The following is a 23,224-nucleotide window of genomic DNA, read 5'->3' on the forward strand; positions in this document are numbered from 1 at the left end:
TCACGTGTATATCTACTTTTTTTTTTTTTTTTTTTAAGTGATGTGTTGGTGTTGGAGGTGATGGCGACATTGGTTTGGGAGGTGCTTTTTGTAATTTAGTGACACTTTTTTGTTGAGCCAAGAGGGATCCGTGTAGTGGGTGATTGTTGCTAGAGAGGTTTTCTGTTTTTTTTTTTTTTTCTTTTTATTATTAGTTTTATTATGTAATTGGTGGAACCTTCTAATAATGTCCTTTGTATGTGAGCAAGAGAAGCTGTTTGAGAATGTCGCCTTGTTTTATAAAGTGAGCAATATCCGGTGAAAATTTTTCTTTGCAGTGTCTTCTGTTTCCTCGTGGGATGAATTGTTTGGATGTGCCTGTCAGCGCTGCTGATGAATGTGTTGTTAAGCTTGTTGAACTTATTGTTCTTTCTTCAGTGCATTTTGTCCAGACAACTTTCTTGAAGTGTGTGTTATTGACGTGTGATCGCTCTGGTTTCTCGTGTATTCTTGTAGTGATGCTGATAGGGATGTGATCTGATTTGGGATTCCGTCCGCCAGGTGGTGTGTGGCAGAGTGTGAGCGAGCAGAATGTGTTGTCCAGAGAGGAGGAGCAGCACAGTGCTTGTTGAGGGATGGAGGTGTACTGTGTGGCTTCATTTTGAGAATGTAGTGTACATGTCGTCGACCTGAGCTGCATATCGTCTGGTGTCAGCTGGAACAGATTAGTCGAGCTGCCCTGAATATGAATGGGTTAACTATCAGAAAACATTCATTAGGTCTTTGCAATAGAAATGCAGTTGGTAAATTAAGGAAAACATGCCTTAGATTATATATCTAAGGTAAGCAAAACAATTCTGACTTTCCTTCTAGATGGCTGGTGATGTACTGTTCATGTTCGACCAAGAACAAGTGAATATCCTGCACGTGAAGAACACTGCGCCGACCAGGAACACCTTCTACTATATTTTTCGTCACCTTGGCCAGAGAACCCTCCTTGGACGTCTCCCCCTCCTTGAACGTCCCTCCACTGACATCGGGCGAAACTGTAGGTTCTAATTGTACTGTTTATTAGTCACACCAGAAGGGCAATCAGCCAATGAAAAATGAGGCTAAACTTAATATTTGACCAAATAGAATCACCTAAGGGCAAAGTAATATATTAAGTCTCTGAAACCTTAACAGATATTAGCCAACAAAGGAAACTGAAAGGCAGAAGAGGTGAATTACTAATCTAACATATATACTTTTGTCAACCCTCTTCTGCGAAGTGATACCTTAATGCAGAATGACACCTTATTTTGCTTTTGATTATTTGGGATTAAGTTAATTTTTACGCAGTTCAAATTAAACTTTTCTTTTATTATTGTTATTATTGTTTTGTATTGTTTTCTTGTTTTACTGCCTTCATTGTATTATTATTGTTGTTCTTGTTCTTGTTTTGTGTTTTGGTCTTGTGTTATTTCCTTATTTAGGTATTGTTGTTTATATATATATATATATATATATATATATATATATATATATATATATATATATATATATCATCATCAGCCGTTTGAGTATCCACTGCAGGACCGGCCTATCCCGACCGAAGTCGGGACGATACAGCCAATGTATCACTACCAAGTGGCTTAGGCTGTCTGGTAGAGTGTGTATGTAGGGTCAGAAGTGCTTTAAGTGTAACTGTAGTGTTGGAGTGGTTTTGGATGTGTGCGTAATCTGTGAACCAAGCGTAATCGGCCCGCGCAAGCCAAGTGGGTGCAAGCATACTTTATAGTAAGCGACACTGGTTCAACCACAGCACCCCTTGTGTTCGCCAATGAAGTACGTGGCGGGGTGAACACTCCCAAAGTTTATTATCCCGGCGGGGCGCGAACACTGGTTCACCCGTGTACGAAACGCACACTCTACCACTGTACCACAGAGGCTCCATCTATATATATATATATATATATATATATATATATATATATATATATATATATATATATATATATATATATATATATATATATATATATATATATATATATATATATATATATATTGCCAGACGCCATAATCCCGTATGGGGTGACCATTTAACTCTGAGTTATTTGTTTTACAGGGAGGGGCACTAACCCTCCACCAACCCACTTGACACGTAGGGAGCACGTATGGTTTGGTTATATGGTTACCACCCAGCGTTGTAAATGGTTTCTTGGCTTACAGGAAACCATTTGGCTTCTGTCTCAATGTAAAGCCACCTGTAACGGAAAGAAAAGCATTAAGTAGTGACAGGAACGATGGGAGTAATAGGAACAGAGTAGGGTAGGCACAGAAAAAGAATGATAAAAGCTAAGGAAGAAGTAGGCAGCATTACATCAAGTGAGTGGATGATGGTCGCCACCATCTACCACTAATTTATAAATAGATAAATAAATATATATATATATATATATATATATATATATATATATACATTTAGATCTATATATATATATATATCTATATATACCTATATATATATATATATATATATATATATATATATATATATATAACACCTATTCTTCCCCATCTACTGTCTCGTGCAAGTGAACCCTAACTGTACGGTACGCAGTATTTATTATGTCCATACTCAACAGCAACCTGGGAAGCTAAAAACTAATCAAATGTAAACTTGGGTAAACAAATGAGCTAAACCATAAACGACTAAATTATTTGCACTGAGATGGATGGCTATTTGGAGGAAATCCCATCTTGCTTACTGTTTCGTTATCCATCAACTACAGTGATGCACAAGTGCAGTTATAATCAATAATTTAGCTCAGTCTGAACAGTGACATCAACATATATGATGTAAGACCAGAGCAAAAGAAAATGAAATTATTTTAGCTGTGTCAGTCCTATTGGAACCGTGTAGGGATTGGAAGTCTCACAAGGCAGGATGCTAGTCTTTTTACATTATTGTCCTGTTTCATCTATTTCACTTCGTTCATTGGCAGAATAAGACAATACTGTGGTTCTATATCCCTTCTATAGAGCCTTTTCATAACTAGGATCAAATTCTAGCGTAAATCTCTTTGCTACAACTCGGCACTCAGGATGGAGAAATGGTTATTTTATACCAAATTAGAGCGAAAAAGGTATAGTCAAAAAATTCCATTTTGCAATGCTGATAGGCATTCTAGTCAAGTGACACGTCCAGTAGTGCCTTATCGTGAGAACCTGAAGTTCGTATGTGGGGCGTTTAAAATCTTGTGGCGAATGTGTCTCCTTAGATTCACAGGGCTCTCAGTATAGGGGGAACCCAGATGCAATCAGTCTGATTCTTCCTCTGGTTGTCCGGCAGGGGTGGCCCACGCTGATGAGTGTTTCCTCCTATTCAATGTGTCTGTTTGGCTGACCTTGGAGAGGGAGGACGACCTGCGCATGAGAGACATCATCACCACACTCTGGACCAACTTTGCGGCTACTGGGTGGGTTCCAAATCTTAACTGTTTTTATTTTATTTATTCATTTTTTTTTTTTTTTCAGAGACAGACGTCTCTCAGACATTCATGATATCCAGTTTATTCACCAAACAATCCTAACAGGGTTTTGTCCATCAACATTTCAACAAAACATATTTCTGTCTTTTCTGTAGTTCAACAAAGGATTCTTTAAATGTGTACTGGACACAGTTTTTTTATTATACAGTTTACAGGGTATGATCTTGCCTGTTTAGTATACTGTCAAATTTGCAAAATTGCAGTCGTGTACATAACTATACTGTCTTTACCCAAACTTGGCCCATCTTGACTGCCGAGTTGTAACATTTCATTGACACTAGAATATAGGGCTGTTTAGGAACAGTATAGAAAAGGTGTAGTCATAGGTTTGTCTTTTTCTGCCACTGAGGTGAGTGAAGTGAGCTGCAAAAAGAGGAAAATCTGGAATAACTTGGAGTAAAACTGCTACACTCGTTACATTGCCGGTAAGAAAAACTCTGCATTAATGCAATCATCACTACCCAGAGGTTGAGTACGTGTAAAATTAATTTTTTAATTCCGTTGATACTTTTCACATAAAATATGGAAATACGTGATGATGGTCTTTCTAGATATTTGCTTAGACATTACCTGATAGAACTAGTGGATGGGAAGAGGCTCTTGGTTTGTTTCCTTTATATTGAACTCATAGAATTGATAACACGGCAATTCCTAATCCAAAGTGTACATATATATATATATATATATATATATATATATATATATATATATATATATATATATATATATATATATATATATATATATATATATATATATATATATATAAAGGCCCATAAGTTAAGATGCCTTTATTTTGCCTTCAACTCCATGTACCTTTCCTTTTTAATGTTTCAATATTCTCACCACAGGAATCCAACTCCTGATGGTTCGCTGGGCTTTGTGTGGGAACCCGCCAGTCCTGGTAACCTGCAGCATCTCGCACTCACGCTTCACCCCAAGATGGAGCCCGACACAAACCAAGAGGTATTACTTTCAGTGCCTGGGAGAGGTATTTAGGGTGGGCTATGATGCTTCTCGTTATTCAAAGGTCATCTTACGAGAGAGAGAGAGAGAGAGAGAGAGAGAGAGAGAGAGAGAGTACTGCAACTTCTCTTCCCATCAAACACGAAGTCTGTCTGCCCTCTGGCCACACGGCCGTTGTTGGAGAGGCTCGCTCTTAGGGCCATTATTTGCCTGTTACTGGAGTCTTCGTGTCACCTTTTCTTAAGCGATTTGTTTTCCACATTACACCTGAACATTCTCCTGTATGTTATTTATACATTTTTAATATTGGGCTAGTTTGCAACGCTAATATCAGGAGGTTATTGAGAAGTAAGGTACAGAATAAATCGCTAAGACAGAGGTGTTACAAATTTCCGGCGTTAACTTATAAGACGACCCTGAACATCAAGCCCCCAGAGCACCTACATGTCTCCAAAAACAAGGGGCGTGTTCCGCCTGCAGAAGTCCCAGTGGCTTGTGGTGCAGCTGTCTTCCCTCAGTAATAGTAATAAACATTCCCTTCAGCCTCCTTGTCATTATAGGTAAGTGCTGTACACTGTGTTTAACTCGGCCCAGGTGTTCATCTTTTTGCAGCTTATTTCATGTAGCTCAGTGGCAGAGACATTACTACGGCTCTACATCCTTCCAGAGCACTTCTTTATAACTAACATCATATTCTAGTGCTACTCTGTTGTAACATTTTTGAATTAAAGATAGTGAAATGGTAGTTTTAGACCAAGTTAAAGTAAAAAGACTACATTAGAACATTGGAGTTAATCAGGTCTAGGTGACCCCTCTCACTCATGATGATTCATTTCAGACAGGGGTATTCCTAATGATAATGATAATGATGGTGACGATGATGATGATGATGATGATAATGATGGTGATAATTTTTCTGAGTCATGGCTTTCCTTGATGATTCACTTCAAACAAGTTTTTTTCTGATGATGACGATAATGATGATGATAATTATAATTCATCTGAGACTTGGGTTTTCTTGATAATGATGATTTATTTCAGAAATGTTTTCTTTTCCCTAATGATGATGATGATGATGGTTTATATGAGATGTTTTCCTGATGATCATGATGATGATAATGATGAAGATGATGATGAAGGTGGTGGTTTTTAATGACATGGGTTTCCCTGATGATGATTATGATGAAGATGATGGTTTATATGAGATGGGTTTCCCTGATGATGATGGTGATGTTTGATCTAAGAAAAGGGTTCTTTAACAATGATGATGATGATGATGATAAGGATTTATTAAAGACATATTTTTTTTTTCCTGATGATAATCTTCACACACGTGTTTTCCTGACAGTGATGATGATTTATCTGAGAGAGGGTTTTTCTAAAGATGATGATGATGATTTATTTTAGGCGTGATGATTTATTTCAAACACGTTTTTTTCCTGGTGGTGATGATGATGATGATGATAATGATGATTTATTTCAGACATGATTTATTTCACACGTTGTTTCATGATGGTAATGATGATGATGATGGTGATGATTTATTTCTGACATGGATTTTCCTGATGATGATGATGGTTGTGATTTATTTCAGACCCGGGCTTTCCTGGAGAGCCTTCTTACCAGGACAAACCTGCTGCTACACCCCGATAAAGTGATATATAGGAGACAACCCCTTCATCCAGCCCAGCACGGCGAGGTCGACAGTGCCCAGTCAGACCCCGGCCACCACCACCACAATGACCTCTGAGTGTGTGTGTGTGTGTGTGTGTGTGTGTGTGTGTGTGAACCCATTTTATCCGATGACCTACTTCCACCTGAGTCGCAAGACCCAAGGTAGCAGAGAGCAATGCTAGCTTACCTTTTTGTTGTAGAATACCTTTGGAATGCACCTTTGCTACACTCGAGTCATTGAACCTATAACACGCGTTTTAACAGGGTATAATTCCGCGGCCTGTCCCCATCCCCTACCATAGATCAAACTCATACTGTCAACTTTTCTTTTGTCTCTGCCTTTTTTTTTTTTTTTTTTTTTTTTTTTTACCTCCCCTCGTCAACAACTTTCATTCTTGGAAAATATTTTGAAATAAACCTTCATTACACTGAAACAACTACTCCTGCAACACTCATTTTCACAAGGTGTACGAGAATTTTCCTGAGTCAGTCTCATTGTTACCCAAATTAGCAGGTCATCCCACCCATTCTGACTCCGTGTCTTTCTTACCCCTGTTCAGCTGTTGACTTAATACGGGGGTTTTCTTCGCCCATGTGGAGCGCTCCCCACATACAGGTCTTTTCATCAGGGTGGAGTCAAAGGATTTCCATCACAGCTCGCCTCCTCTTACTGACTCCTTTCCACCTCTTTCTCTTAGTCACATTGTTGCATCTTTATCTATTATCTATAGCTGCATCAATGGTCACTGCTCCTCTGAACTGCCTGATGGATTCCTCCTTCATTACAACAGGCGTGTAGCAAACGTCTGCTAGCTCTCCAATGAAAGAGTTAACTACTAATCCCAGTCCTTCATGTATGCAACTGGTCAACCCCAGAACCGTCTTCTTCTCTCTGTATTCCCTTCTGCCTATGACCTCCGGTCTTTTAAATAAAGTGTGGCCAGCATCTCAAAATGAACGTATCTTAAATTTGGCTTTTTTTTTTTTTTTCTCGGAGGGGGGGAAACAATTTCTCCTGCTTCTAGCCATTGGTTGTTTCTTCCTTACATTATAAAAAAAAAAAATCTTTTGCTTGCCATGTCCATTTCTTTACCCCTCCCTCAGCTGGTTCCTTAGTGCGCCGTTGACGAATTCCCTTGTTTGGTTTATTCTTGACACCTCCAGGCAATTATACTGTACTTTTTTTTTTTTCACTTTAACTTGGCAATGAGATTCAACCTTCTATAATATATTCCACGTTCCCCAGTGACAGAAAACAATATTATGGCCTCACATTCATTCCATAGCATTTCCTCATGACCAGCATCATATTTTCGCGTTAATCTGTTGTCACAGTTCTGTATTGAAGATGCAGAGATCAATTTTAGGGCCAATCAGTGTATAATCCGTTTCCTTCAGGAGATCATTTAAGCCAAGCTTGCAATAATAATGACAAAATATAAAAATTATGGCAAAAATAATAGTAATAATGGAAAAAACTTGTAATAATAATTATGCCAAAAATGGTACATAATTGCAAAAAATACTAATAAAACTGGCAAAAAATAGGAATAGTAATGACAAAAATAATAATAATAATGACAAAAATAATAAAAACGTAGTAATAATAATGGCAGAAAAAGTAATAGGTCAACAACAGTAATAATGTCAATAATAGTACGGTAATAATAATGGTAGAAATAGTAAATAATAAGTTAAAAATAGTAATAAATATGGCAAAATAGTAATAAGTTAAAAATGGTAATAGATAAAATAGTAATAATAATGGCAGAAATAGTAATAATAATGACAAAATAGTAATAAGTTAAAAATAGTAATAATATTGGAAAAAAGTGTAATAATTTTGTGATAAAGGATAACAATAGTAATAAACAGTAAATAAACGCATTAAAATAATAATTATAATAACAATGGCAAAAAGAGTAATAATAATAATGGCAAGAAACAGCAATAGTAATGAGAAAAACAGAAATATTAATGTAAAAAAAAAAAATTGTAAGAAAACATACTGAAGACATTAGCTCCTGCAGTACTTTAGCACCGTGACGTAAATTTTAAGCTTATTCTTGCTATACCCTCCACCAGCCAGCTTGTTTCTCAGGCCCCGCCCCTGCTCACCCACTGGCCAGGGAGTAGGTGGGGAGAGGTGGGACCATGGCTTCAGGAAGGAGGCGGGGCTTACGAGACAAGGTGTCTGGTGGTGGGTATACTATTAGACTATTTTATTCAATTTTGGAAACACCTCTCACAATGGGAGGCCTAATGGATGCTGAATTTTACCTATTCGGTTTGGAATGCCTCTCCAGAAGCTAGAATTATCCGACTGAATGTGTTAAGTTTCTTCGTGTACACAAATTCAGTGCTGGGTGTAGAAACCTGGTAGAAAATATTATGTTAGTTATGTACCGCTGTGGTAGAGAATGAATAACTGTGAGGTTAGGGTAAACCCGGAAGAGACGATGTATCTATAAGTCACTGTGGATATGTGCCAGGTAAAGAATATGTAACTTGCAAATCACTGTAAATATAACCACCATAGAACGAATTGGGTATATATTACTGTACGAACCAGGCAGAAAAAGTGAACACTAAGTATCACTGTGAATACAAGTTTATGTTAAATCAGGGAGAGAATCTGTTGGCCATGAAAGAGTGTGGATATAAACATAGCGAATATAATCTATGTATCACTATGGATATGAGCGCTGTGCAAGTTATATAATACTGTGGATAAGTTTTGGCAGAGAATAAAGTTTGAATCAAGGTTGTTGATATTTTAATTATTCTGGACTATCGATTTCCTCTACCATGTCTCTATTTCCTTTACCTAGCTTCTTCATCGTTGAAGATAAAAGGCAGAGAATGTATATGCCATGTAGGCCCGTAGAAATCTTGATTATTGTTGACTATAGTTTTGTTGTGTGAGGCTTGGAGTTCCATTAATCAAACGGTTTTATGGATACATATACGAAGCGACTGCATTACAGTCAATAAAACAATTATGCTCTTCTGTGCTTTACATTATGAACTAGTGTAACTTGTTACCTGCGAGCATACAGATTACCATTTCATTCTTTTTTTTTTTTTTACTAAGTTTCACAAGTTATTTACTAAAGTTATTTATCAGCTTCAACTCTGAAGCTTTCAAGATTACCAGATATGCAGAAACCCATCGGTAAATGACCATTATATGCAGTCCCATTTAGCACTAGACGATGCTTCGAATATGTCACACGATACAGGTATTTAGTTTCATATTTGGTGGGCAGTAATTAGGGGTATTTAGTTTCATATTTGGTGGGCAGTAATTAGCGAAAGCTATTATTTTGTGAGTAATTCACTGTCGCCCATTATAATAAAGAGTAGTTAGTGTTCCTACTTTCTTGTTTTCCTTTTTTCTTGTTTAGTGGATATAAATTAGCGAAGTGTGTTTTGCTGTTCAGGGGTAATTGTCACCCATTGTATCCAATAAATTTTATTTTAGTGTTCTTGCTTACATGTTTTGGTCGACCTGGTTTCTAGATAATGATAACGATGATGATACTGTAGTTTTCATCAGCCTTTACCATTGCTATAACGTTTTTACTCTAACTTGGCCTAAGATTGCCATTCCCCTCCCCCATCCCCCAGTCTTCAATGCTGAGTTGCGGTAATAGATTAGCACTAAAATATTATATTAGTCACGAGAAAGAGCTATGGAAAGAACATAGAGCTATAAAATGTACATCTATAGCGTCACTTGGCGGGTTGGTAATTCCACCATCCATTCACATTATGTAGTCCTGCCCTAGTTCTTTGCATTGAGTGACAAGGCAAATGTTCTGTAGCCCGAGAAACCTTTATTTCTCCAACAAGAGGTGACGCAGTAGGAGACCCGATCACCTTCGGGCTGCAAGGTTATGGTGTGGTTGTATTACTAATCATCGTTTTCCCGATCGATTGTTGGAACCTTAGTGTGCGTATCATCAGGAGCCCCCCCCCCCCCCCGAAGGTGATGTCCCGTTGTAAAAGAATAGTTTTGTTTTTGTTTTTCCTCATGAATGTAATGGGTGTCTGTGATGCTAATATGAAATTTACAGTTTAGCAGTGAATTGGGCAGGCAGTGCACATGATTCAAGGATTTTTTCCCAAAAGCAGACTATCTACATACTGGAGACAAGTAATTACAGAGATTTTCTTGTAGGTGACAGTAGCTATGCTTGCCTTTCTATTAACTTCATTTTTGGCTCCTGCTACTGATACAGAAAAACGTTACAATGCCTCCCATGCTCTAACAAGAAACTTAATAAGAAAGTACTTTGGGGATCTCAGGAAAAAGGTTTGCTGTATTATGGAAGCCAGTCCGTACCAAATTAGGAACCGCACAAAATATATATTAGTTTGCTGTATTATCGAAGCCAGTCCGTACCAAATTAGCAATCGCACAGTATATACAGTATATTTTAGCCTGTGCGGTTCTGCCTAATAAAGCGATAATGAACTGCCTTCCTCTTGATGAGCCACAGAAAATTGGTGCATTAGCTCTTGAGGATCCTAAATCAGTACAGAAAATAACCAGGCAGGTCAGCAAAGTAGGGCAGATATTGTTGACCGTTTCTTTTGGAAGATATGTTGAAACATAGTAATCTCATGTCAGTATGACTGATCAGTGAAAACTGTTTTGCACATCTGTCAGTTTGACTGCTTAGTGCAAACTGCTTTGCACATGGCACTTGTAAATATTTATAATTTCTTTTACTCTAAATCCATGTTTGAGAGTAGTGGTCAAAAAGCTTTAAGTCCACATGCACAAATTCCCATGTAAATGTGTTTCCTCCACCGGTAAACAAAATTTTGAACTACCAACAGTTCTTCTACTGAAAGTGTAATGCTAGGTGTTTTAGGTTCGGCTTCCCGTCTCGTAAACGCCTAGCGTATAGCGGGGCTCTCTTTCGAGACCGGGGTTAGACAAATATGAGAGAGGCAGGACACAAAAAGTCCAGGCAAAAACCTTACACGTGTATTGCTTAGTTGGGCAGGGGAATAAGTAGATGTTACAGGCACAAGTATACTGCGCAATTATAAACTCTTAGGTCTAGATATGGTTAGTAGTATCTCGCAGAATACTGTTTTGAGTCATAGTGAATAGCATTTGAGGCAGAGCGTTCTTAATCAGGGAAGTCCAGGGTCTCTATGCATGTGGAGTTGTTAAGGTTATTTCTCACTGGGGAGGGTTGTGTAAGGCACTGGGGTCCGATTACGATTTTAGTATTACTAGATAATTTCTGATGGTAGCGTATTTACTTTGTTACCCTCAACTCATATTTTGCTTTTAAACAGTTATTATCATTTACTCCACCACTTTCATATTTATATTATTACTGAATTATTCTGTACACTGTTCACTGTATCTATTCTTCTCTCCGACACTTTGGTATTGTCACTGACTTCCACTAGAGGGTCAATTCACCATTCTGCCAAGGCACTTCTTGATCACTGACATTGCACAATTATAGTCACTCCGGTTGTATCTGGCATCCGGGGCGCGGGCAGAGGGGCGGATACAGCTCCGCTACTGACGGGGCTGGGCACCACCAGGGGCCTCTAAAATGCAGCATAGTGCCCCCTGGAACACTCAGCCACCCCCACAAGGAATACAGCATAGTGATCCAATGAACTCCCGGACACCCCCACAAGGAGCCCACAGAGGAGCAGCGGCAGCACGCAGGGACTCGGTGGGACAACGACCTAAGTCAGCCCAGGCCGCACACCCCTATGACCTGAAGCCCACCCGCCATCGCCATAGCAGGAATACTGTACTACCTTCTGGGCGAGCCTTCACCAACTAGCTAAGGGATGGAGCTGCCCATCCAGCTCCCACCAGCACCCCAAAGGATACAGCCAGTAGCCGCTCCTGCCTTCGTCAGGAGACAGCCAGTAGCCTCTCTGAAGGTTTCTTCCTCCTTGAGACGGCTGGTAGCCGCTCGCCCCCTGCTAAGGAAATGGCCAGTAGCAGTCCTGAGGGTAATCAGGAGACGACCGGTAGCCGCTCACTCCTTCACCAAGAGACGACCTGTGGTAGCTCTGAAGGTGTCCTTCCAGAGAGGGCCAGTAGCTGCTCCGAACCCCTCCTGAAGGAGTCGGCCTGTAACCACTCCCACGTTCATCAGACGGCCTGTAGCCGCTCCGAAGGTGTTCCCCCTGAGACGGCCGGTAGCCGCTCACCCCTCCTGAAGGAGATGGCCGGTAGCCGCTCTGAGGGTAATGAGGAGACAGCCAGTAGCCGCTCCGAAGGTATTCCCCTGTGTCGGCCTGTAGCCGCTCTACACCCTCCTGCAGAAGTCGGCCTGTAGCCGCTTCCACTTTCGTTAGATGACCTGTAGCCGCTCCGAAGGTGTCCCTTGGTGTGCTAGCAGTCACTCACCCTCTCAGGCCATGGCCAGTAGCCGGGCCTTGGCTGCTTGCAGCCACGCCCCTAGGAAGCCACAGCCAATAGCCGGGCCTTGGCGGCTGCGCCCCTAGGAAGCCACGGCCAGTAGCCGGGCCCTATGGCAGGAAGTGGCCAAGAGCTGCCCTGCCACCTAAGCTTGACACCTGTACCCCAACCCCCAGCGCAGAGGGCGTAGAGGAGTATTGGAGAGGCCCTGTAGTCTCCCCCGGCCTCTGCTCCCTATGATTGGCTCTGGAGGAGACCCACCTGACGGACCCTGATGCACACCAGTGTCGCAGCCCCCTCCTGTCAGCACGGCCCAGCCCTGGGGACTGCAGTCCTCGGGAACCCCAGACCCTCCCCAGAATGCCCGGGCGGGAACTCCCTACACCCTGCGCTTGATCCCATGCCCCCTGAGCACGGAGTCTCCAGGTGGTGCCCAGCCCCATCAGTAGCGGAGCTGTGCTGCCCCTAAGCTGCACCCTTGGCGCCAGATGAACCATAGTGACTGTGACTGTGCCATAATAGTGATCTAGCAGTGATGAGGTGGAATAGTGAATTAACAGTGATAGACTAAAGTGTTAGCAAGAAGAATAGACACAGTGAACTACCATACAGTAATAAGATAAACACCAAGACAGTGGAGTGAGTAATGGTAATTGATCAAAAGCAATCTACGAGTGGAAAATAACAAAGTGAACACACTACCATTAGACTCTCCCTCATACTACCATAAACATAATCAGATCCCAGTGGCTTACACCCCTCCCCCCAGTGAGATATAGCCCTAGCATCTCCACTCACTTAGAGACCCTGGACTATACCAATTTAGAATATTCCGCCTCAAGTGTTGTTTTCACTGTATTCCCAAACAGTATCCTGTGAGATACTATTAACCCTATCTAGTTATAAGAGTTTATAATCGCCCAGTATATCGTGTCTGTAACATCTGCTGATTCCCCTGTCTGACTGAGTAATACATGTGTAAGGTTATTGCCCGGAGTTTTTGTGTCCTGCCTCTCTCCTACTTGTCTAAGTCCCGGTCTTGAAAGAGAGCCCCGCTACACGTTAGGCGTTTAAGGAACGGGAAGCCGAGCCCAAAACACCTAGCATTACAGCTTCCATACTCAGAGGGCACGGGATCACACGCAGGGGCGTCCGTTCTCATCCAGGGCTGTGGGTGGCGAAGGGTCCCGCCCTCTCAGGGCTGGGGACAGGAGTGTGGCCCTTAGGACTGGGGCCGAACAACTGCCTGAACCGGTCGTTCAGGCTCCTGACGGAGGATGAGGACCTCTGCCATCGAGGTGTGGGGATTTTCCCCCCCGGGAGTTCTGGGGGCGGTCGGGGGTTCCCGAGGGCTGCGGTCCCCGGGGCCGACAGGAAGGGGCTGCGGCACTGGTCTGCGTCTGATGGACAGGTAGAGAGAGAGAAAAAAAGAAAATATCGATACTGAAAAGGACATAATTATACAAGATACCATAACACAGGATGGCGTAGTATGCAGAAAAAATCACCAAGGAACAGGTGTTTGGAAACATTGTAAGCAGAAAAGAGGAACGGGTAGCCTACTATGGAGCATAGTAAACAGAAAAAAATTACGAAGTAGGGAGTCAGTCGTAAATATACTGGAGAATCCTACCCGGGTTCTGTACCTAGGCCGTATTTTGGGAGGATCAGGAGGCCTTGTAATACGCCTTTATTGTTGATTTATTTTTTTATGTGCACGAATTTGGGTATAGACTCAACAGCCCGTTACCTGAGGCCTGTCTCTCTTCCCACGTACTGAACACCTCCACGAACACCTCCACAAGTCCCCATATTCTGCCTTAACGAGAAGAGTGTATGTGAGTGAGGTGGAGAGAGGAAGAGGAAAGAGGAGGCCAAGGATGAGATGGAGGGATGGAGTTGAGAGGTATATGAAAGAGGGAGGGTGAGATGCGAGCAGGGCAATGAAATGGCGGGGGACAGGGTGACATGGAGGCGATTTGTTTGTGGCCACCCCTTAAGGGATTAATGCGTCTGGCAATAGATAGAGATATATAGACAGAACAATTTTTGAAATGAATATATATCATTCTCATCATGTTCTGAAATAATAACATGCAAGATACAGAGGTCCAGTGCATAGAATAACTCACTGAGGAAAAGGTGTTAGCCAAAGCCTCCTGGAGTGCCGCTGTCACTCTGTATCACCTTCCTGTTGCATCAGTCACACCGCAGATAATGTCTGTCTTGTCTAGAGCCCAGCTGTCTCATCCGACTTTGGTGTTTACTGGAGTGGCTGCTGAGAGGGTTTAGGCGCTCCAGTCGAGTGGTGGAGGACTGGTTGGTGTTCATTGCTCAAATAATGCCACTCAGGGACAAGCGAGGCTGGTCGTTATCGCTTTAAATGTCGGGACTGAGTAACGTAGTCCTTGGCCCTTACGTTGCTGATGAAGCCCAGAATGATTGGATAAGAGAGAGAGAGAGAGAGAGAGAGAGAGAGAGAGAAGGGTAAGTAGAGAGGTAGGTTGGTTGGCATGTAGATAGATAGACAGATAGATGGGTAGATAGACAGACAGGTAGACAGATGGACAGGTAGGAAGATAGACAAGTAGACAAAGAGACAGACAGACAGATAGACAGACAGACAGATTAGTGGACAGAGAGACATATATTTACTTTTAGGTTATTCTCATTGCCAGTAGATTTCGTATTCCCTCTTCCTTTGCGATTTATTTTGGTTATAAATTATCCTTTTGCTACAGTCAGCTTGATCGTTGTGAAAGCGTCGCTACTGAGCTGGTTACGTGTTATTTAATGGCAGAATAAGCGGGAGAGGGAGGGGGAGACCGAGGATGAGGTGGAGGGATGGAGTTGAGAGGTATATGAGGGAAGGGGGAGTGAGCTGGGGGGAGGGTAGTCAAATGGTGGGTGACTGAGAGACTTGGAGGCTTTTTGTCTGCGAACACCCTTTGCTGGATTAGGGCGTCGTATATGAGGGAAGGGGGAGTGAGTTGGTGAGAGGGCAGTCAAATGATGAGTGACAGAGCGACTTGGAGGCGTTTTGTCTGCGGCCACCCTTTGCTGGATTAGGGTGTCGGGCTATAGATAGATAGATAAATAAGATAAAACCACAGCCATGCATTATTTCCTTAATTTTCATCATACCCTACAGCATTATTTTATGTAGTTGGTTGCATTCAGTTGAACGAGATTTGGTACTGAGGTAAGAATGAGTCTCCTTGGTTACTGTACAAAAAAATGGCTACTCGCACCCATTAATACTCAGTCATGGTTGCATTAAGTTCAACGAACCTTGGTCATGAAGTAAGATGATTCTCCTTGGTTTCTAGTAAAAATAAAAATACTTGGCTACCTACACACATGAATACTGAGTCGTGCTTGCATCCTGGGTTATGGGATGGAAATGAGTCTCCTTGGTTACTAGACAAACCAAACCCTCCGTCTGGCTACAACTGGCCATTAACTGAGCTGAAAAAGGCTAAGGTATATTTGTCAGGAAAGAGTAAATGCTTAAAACCTGTCTCCTTTAGCAGACCAGCATTTGATATCGAGCAGCAATTATCTGTCAGGTGAAGGTAATCCAAAATCCAAATTATGTCCCCATTTAACAGGTACAAAAATCATACATGGCAATATGAAGGTGTCACGGGCAAAACAGAGGCGTGTTTTGGAGGGATTTTTAAGTCAGAATACATTTTGACCAGTCTTGGCATTATTGAATATAAAGTGTGTCGCAAAAACAGAAATCAGCTGATGGTGACAGGTTTCATTTTATTACATCATGTCGTGTTGATTCGGCCATCCACACCACTTATATTACGCTGATGTCCACTTAACTGTTTACTTCACCACAAGAGTCTGTATTTCACCACAAGAGCCTGTATTTCACCACAAGAAACTGTATTTCACCACAAGAGCCTGTATTTCACCACAAGAGCCTGTATTTCACCACAAGAGACTGTATTTCACCTAGGAAGCTGACATGCTGCGTGAATTTACAGTAAAATTTAATATAAAATCAGTATATGTCAAAATAAGTCAGGAGCATCATTGACTAACATTGATTATACTCTAAACTAACTTGGCCTATAACTGCTATATATCTATCTTGAATGCTGCGATGTAACCACAAACAAACACAAAAATATGGTGGTAGTCATGAAGAAGTGCTACAGAAAGCATGTAGAGTCGTAGCACTGATTTTTTCCCATGCCTGTACCTTGTGAAATAAGCTGCAAGAGGACGAAAACATGGGCCAGGTTAGAGTAAATAGAGTCAATTCATTTTCAATGCTGACTGTCGGTGCACGCGAGAACAGGGATCAGCACGATAGTCAATATGGGTATCCAAGAGTAGTCGAGATATCTTGACTTTTAATACGCAAAAAGCCTCCTGAAGTCGTCAGTGAAGAATTACTACGAAGTCTGCTATGACAAGGATAAAGTTGTTTTGTGTGTTTCCGTACGACTCTCACATTGCATTACCATTCAGATTGTCATAAAGATTGCAAATCATAATAAGATAACGCCCATATCCGCCACAGCGTCATTATCTCACCAGACCTACAGCATTATCACTTGAGTCACAGTTCGTTGTACAGGTAAGGTCTAAATTCGCTTAATGAGTCTACCTGTTATTTCCCCATCAACACTACTATTTCCTCATCAACATATTTACGATCGATTCTTGTCGCTACTTAGATTTATTTTAGCAGGACAAAATAAATTATATATTTTCTCATATTTTATACATGCGTCTTGCAGGAAGAACAGGAATCATAGGAAGAGACCAGCATTCACCTAACCCTTCCTGTGAAAACAATTTGCAGTTACGACAGGGATATGATCGTAAGTATGTCTGAGAATCCTTCCCTAGACTCTAATGAGCCACACCCAGTTGGAGCGCCCTAGCCCAACAGACCACCAGGAGTCTAAATAAATACATGAAGGCAATGGCACTAACGCAATACGTCAGTGCAGCAAGGAGGTCCACACTTTCTATAATTACATGCGCCACACGACTGTCACATCAAGTGCAAAGTCGACCGTGGGTGCAGCAGTAGCAACCCAGCAGCAGCAGCAGCAGCAGCATCCCAGCCGTAACGGTAGCAGCAACAGCGCCCAGCAGCTCAGCAGCCCTGCAGCAGCAGCAGCAGCAGCCCAGCAGCAGCCACAGCCCAGCAGCAGCAGCAGCAACAGCCATCCTCCCCTCTCAACATCGCACCTACGAAGTAATTCGCCTATTTCCCTGACGGGCTTCATCTGCCCTTGTCCATATTAAAACTTTTAGATGAACGAATCTAAACCAACCAAATGAAGTCCCCAAATGCGCCAGGGTTAAAATATGAATTGTCACTACCAGCTGAAATACGGCATAAAACTGAGACCCTAACCTTACGAATTCCTCTCGCTGATGACATTAATGTACCTTGCTATGTCCTAAATATATTCACAGTTATCCGTCCTTCTATATCCATTTTTGTATTACGTTGATCTCATTTATAGCACTGACTTATCTTTAGAGGATTCAGATAACATTCCCTTTTTTTTGTTTTTTAGCTGTGCTTGATGCTAAACTGGCAGCAGATGAAAGGTGCGGTAGGCAACTAGCTGAGAATTTTCAACAGAATAAGAAAATGTTCTGGAAGGAAGTGAAAAGGGTGCGAAAGGGAGAGTCTGGGAAGGAAGAGCGTGTAAAAGCAGAGGATGGAAGGATGTTAACTGAGATGGATGCAGTAAGAAAGAGATGGGCAGAGTATTTTGAAAGACTGTTAAATGTAGAGGAGGAAAGGGTGGCTGAGATTGTGGCGGATGGAAGAGTGCAAGGAATAAATGTGCTGGGAGAGTTGAATGATTCTTTGATCACGAAGGAGGAAGTGGGGAAGGCAGAAAAGGAGATGAAAACAGGGAAAGCTGCAGGTATGGATGGGTGTGCTGTGGAATGCCTGAAGGGTGGTGGAGTGACTATTGCTGACAGGTTAGTAAGATTGTTGAATGTGTGCTTTGTGAAAGGTATGGTGTCAACTGACTGGGCAAGTGCTTGTGTGGTCCCGTTGTATAAAGGCAAGGGTGATAAGTATGAATGTACTAGCTTTAGGGGTATAAGTCTCTTGAGTGTTGTAGGTAAGATGTATGGTAGAGTGTTAATTATGAGAGTTAGAGAGGGTACAGAGGGAGTGATTGGTGATGAGCAATATTGCTTTAGGAGAGGGAAGGGATGCGTGGATCAGGTGGTTGCTGTGAGACAAGTGTGTGAAAAGTATTTAGCGATAGGCAAGGATGTGTTTTGAGCATTCATGGATTTAGAGAAAGCGTATGATAGAATTGATAGGGTGGCTTTTTGGACTGTTTTAAAATTGTATGGACTTGATGGTAGGTTACTAAAAGGAGTGAAAAGTTTTTTAAGTAAATAGTAGAGCGTGTGTAAGAGTGGGAAATGCTGTGAGTGATTGGTTTCCCTTGAGAGTGGGGCTGCGACAGGGATGTGTGATATCACCTTGGTTGTTTAATATTTATATGGATGGTGTTGTAAGGGAGGTGAATGCAAGAGTGTTAGGTGGAGGTCTGAGTCTGGTGAATGTTGATGGTGGAGAGTGGAATCTGCAGTAGCTGCTGTTTGCAGATGATACTGCACTGGTGGCTGATTCAGAGGAGAGATTGAGACAGTTGGTAGAGGAGTTTGGAAGGGTGTGTGAAAGGAGGAAATTGAAAGTAAATGAGAATAAGAATAAGGTGATGAAGTGTACGAGGTTGGTAGATGGTAGGGGGATGAAAATAGTTTTGAATGGCGAGTTGCTTGAGGAGGTAGAGTGTTTTAAATACTTAGGGTCACATGTTGCTGTGGATGGATGAATAGATGCACAAATGAAGTTTAGAATGAATGAAGTAGGAAAGGTGCTAGGAGGAATGAAAAAAGTGTTTAGATGTCATTCACTTATAATGGATGTAAAGAGAAGGTTGTATGAGGGTGTTGTGTTACCGACTGCGTTATATGGGGCTGAAACATGGAATATGGGTGTAGCAGAGAGAAAAAGTTTGAATGTAATGGAGATGAGGTGTCTGTGGAATATGTGAGGAGTGACGCGTATGGATTGAGTGCAAAATGATGAAGTGCGAAGGAGAACTGAAGTTGTTCGGGAGATAGCTGGTAAAGTTGAGCAGAGGGTGTTGCGATGGTTTGGGCATATGGAGAGAATGGATAATGAGCGATTGGTGAAAAAGATAACTATATCTGAAGTGAGATGTGTAAGGCTGAGAGGGAGACCACGAATAGGATGGATGGACAGTGTGAAGAGAGCGCTGGATGCGAAAGGGATGTCTGTTGAACAAGGAAGAGTGGCTGTGCGTGACAGAAATAAATGGAGAGAAACTGTGAATGAATAAATGATGCCGTAGCCCTGAGGGGATATTTTCCCGCATTTGGTCTGATCAGCTAGTCAGGTCAGGTGCGGGCAAGGGGATGGGTCTATTATGATGTGGCAGGGGTAAACCAGCTCTGCTGTCGGGCCCTGCTCCGCATGTCACTGATTGCACTGCGCAGTTGACCCTTGTGCGGTGTGATGCGGTGAGGATCTGTCCCTTCTTCCCTTTGGGGCTAGGATGCGAATGAATGGGTTTGAATGGATGAGTAAATGGAGAGTGTGTCGTTCTCTCTCGGCTACCTCCCTTTCCTTGGGGGAAGCAGCCTAGGTATACAGATAGATCTTTGCTTCCCTCCGTCACATCTCGAGAAGAGTTATCTTCGTTTCGTCGCCATGAGATTAGCCTCGCTCTATCTAATTTTCTTTATCATGGTGGGCGAGTGAGTGTTACTAAGTCAGTTGAGGGGATGACACCAAGAGTCCTGGCCACTTTTCTTAGCTTCACTGGGGTAGGGGGTGTGGAGAATGCAGACTTGTATTATAAATTTACTGCAGTTAATCATCGTATTGCATAAAGGACTTGAGACTGTCGAGGAAACTGTGGTGAGGACTCCCAGCAAAAGGCACAAGAAAGAAGAAGAGCAGAGTCATCGTTACCCAGCAAGGCGTTCAGACTGGCCAGGTAGCTTCGGAAGTCGAGTCAGTGTCCATTCACGCCTCGCACTTCACACTGTCAAGAAAGCTCGTCTGTGGACTCCTAGCAAGAATGAAGTAGACGGAAAATGTAGAATAAAAGAAGAAACAGCAAGTCACTTTAGACAAGCCCTCACACTCTCCCAGCAAGTTTGAAAGCCTGATCACTGTTCAGTTACGCTTTAGACTTCGCACTGCTGAAAACCCGCCTTTGCACTTCTAGCAATAAAGAAGACAGAAAAAATAAAATAAAATAAAATACAAACCCTAAAATTACAGAAGACTTCACACTCCTAGCAGGTTCGGTATCCTGATCACTGTTCAATTACGCCTCAGATTTTCAAGAAAGACTGTCTTTGGACTCCCAGCATGAAGGAAAGCTGAAAAAGAAGAAGAAAAGAACCTCACTCGCCCTACGCAAAAGACATCACAGTGGAAAGAAAACTGGTGAAACGCATAGCAAACTTCAGAATAAACAAGACTAGCGGCGAAGGTCACATTTAACGAGCAAGGCAACTGAACTGAACCGATCTGTTGTAGCAGCTTTGGAAGTCTCTCCTCACTTCGACTCCTCTGAGGTCTCCCGGAGGTAAATATTAGCTGACTGTAAACCAAGGCTGTATGGTGTGTTTTATTTCGCTTTACAATTACAACCTTTCACATTAAGGACTTAACTTTAATCCTTCCCATCTCTATATGCATTCCGTCTGCACTAACCCCTCCATCTCTTCATTAACCCCTCCATCTCTTCATTAACCCCTCCATCTCTTCATTAACCCCTCCATCTCTCCATTAACTCCTCCATCTCTTCCTTAACCCCTCCATCTCTTCATTAACCCCTCAATCTCTTCACTAACCCCTCCATCTCTTCGTAAACCCCCGCTTCTCATCAATAACCTCCTTACCAACAACTCTGAGAGAGAGAGAGAGAGAGAGAGAGGAATAAGAAGACTGGGGCTACGTATGCTGTTCCCGCCTCTGTCTTGTCCCTATAGTTTTGGGCAGTGTGTCATCGTCATAATTTCACTAATTCTACAAATCATAATTTTACTCTTCTTTCTCTAGTTCTTATGTCTCTGGTTTGTGTAGTTACCAGGGTTTTTGTATGTTTTTTTTTTTTTTTTTTAAGTTGAGAGCCTCATAGTAGTCTGTCTATCGATTACCAGACGCCTTAATCCCGTAAGGGATGGCCACAAACAAATCACCTCCATGTCGCTCTGTACCCCGCCATTTCACTGTCCGGCTCCCAGTTCACACACCCCTCTCTCATATACCTCTCCACTTCATCCCTCCATCTCATCCTTGGCCTTCCCTTCCTCTCCCCCCCTCCACCTCATTCACATACACTCCTCATTAGTCTCTCACTTTCCATCCTCTCCTTACTCTTAGTAGTAAAAGAACTAAAGAAGTGTCTGATTTACTCCTACCAGTATTAAAAGTCTCTCCTGAGCTGCATATATGAGCAAAGAGTTCATAATAAGATGCGACGCCCACATCCTACGGTCTGTCTAGGCGCCGTGTCTCTGGTCATTTCGGAGACACAGAAACGCCTTTTCCTTAGCGATTGTTTTGCTATATCTTTTTTTTTCCTCTTCTTCGTGATAGCAGCAGACTATGTCGATATTCAAACGATAAATAACATACAAGAGAGTGCTAAGGAGTAATATGCAAACTAAATCGCCGGGGAAGAGGTGCTACGAAGCGTTCCACATAGAATACGGGCCTGAAGTGGAATCTCTGACTCTTCCTGTCCTGTGATTTTGGCCTAGACTAATTGTTCTGAAGCTAATTACTCCATCATTGTCTGTCCCTTCCCTCCATTAAGTTTGGCCCATATTGGATCCAGTGTTTAAGTTGACTTTGCCCCATGACTATGACGTTTGACCTATTGTTCTCAAAACGAAATTACTTCATCCTTGGCTGACCTTCAGCCCTTCCCCAAGTTTGGTCTAAATCAGTGTTTCTCAAACTTTTTCATTTGGGATCTTAACATCCTCGTGGCGCCCCTTCAGTTTTCTCTCAAGCCCCTCACAAATAATGATGAAGAAAAAAAAAAACTGTTTTGGTGTTCTCCAATTATTTCAGTGCCTACAGCTATCAACCAGACTGCATATTTTGTTGAGTATCATGGGGTGGATGCCACTGCATTCAGTCAGTCAACTAATTCAAGGCTGAGGCACTGATAACGCACATCTCATATCGGGGTCCACATCCAACCGGTTTCTGCCTTCACTTTCTATGTGTACAAGGGTGGAGAAACGTGATTCACTTAAATATGTTTTGCAAAATGGCATGACGACTCTAAGTGCGATTCCACAAGACACCCTGATTTACTACTTACACTAGCCCCCTATGCCCCCCCCCCTTAAAATCCTTCCGTGGTTCCCTTGGGGTCCATGGCTCCCAGTCTGAAAACCACTGGACTCTAAATGAAGTAAAAACTGTTTGAGATTTAAAAAAAAAAAAAAAAAAAAAAAAAAAAAAAAAAAAGAGATGAAACTTTGATCTTGCCTTGTGACCTTTACCTTCTACCCGTTGTTCTGAAAACTAAATCACTTCATTCTTTCCTTGCCTTCATCCCCTCCATCAAATTTCGTCTAA

At 42.1% G+C, this 23,224-nt stretch overlaps 1 protein-coding gene across 1 annotated transcript in view; it reads left to right on the forward strand.

Moving 5' to 3' along the window:
* The window catches only part of LOC145412899 (carboxylic ester hydrolase-like), a 57,251-nt gene extending 39,743 nt beyond the window's left edge, over nt 1-17,508 (forward strand). The window contains exons 11-16 of the mRNA XM_080282696.1: nt 3,317-3,443; nt 4,367-4,481; nt 6,076-6,194; nt 11,842-11,950; nt 17,114-17,170; nt 17,446-17,508. Coding sequence (XP_080138822.1) covers nt 3,317-3,443; nt 4,367-4,481; nt 6,076-6,194; nt 11,842-11,950; nt 17,114-17,170; nt 17,446-17,508 — 590 coding nt within the window. The remainder of the gene's footprint in view (nt 1-3,316; nt 3,444-4,366; nt 4,482-6,075; nt 6,195-11,841; nt 11,951-17,113; nt 17,171-17,445) is intronic.
* Nucleotides 17,509-23,224: the final 5,716 nt, after the last annotated feature.

This window comes from Coenobita brevimanus, chromosome 94 (genome assembly GCF_032717465.1).
Source record: "Coenobita brevimanus isolate Jiangsu-jjx chromosome 94, ASM3271746v2, whole genome shotgun sequence".
NCBI lineage: Eukaryota > Metazoa > Arthropoda > Malacostraca > Decapoda > Coenobitidae > Coenobita > Coenobita brevimanus.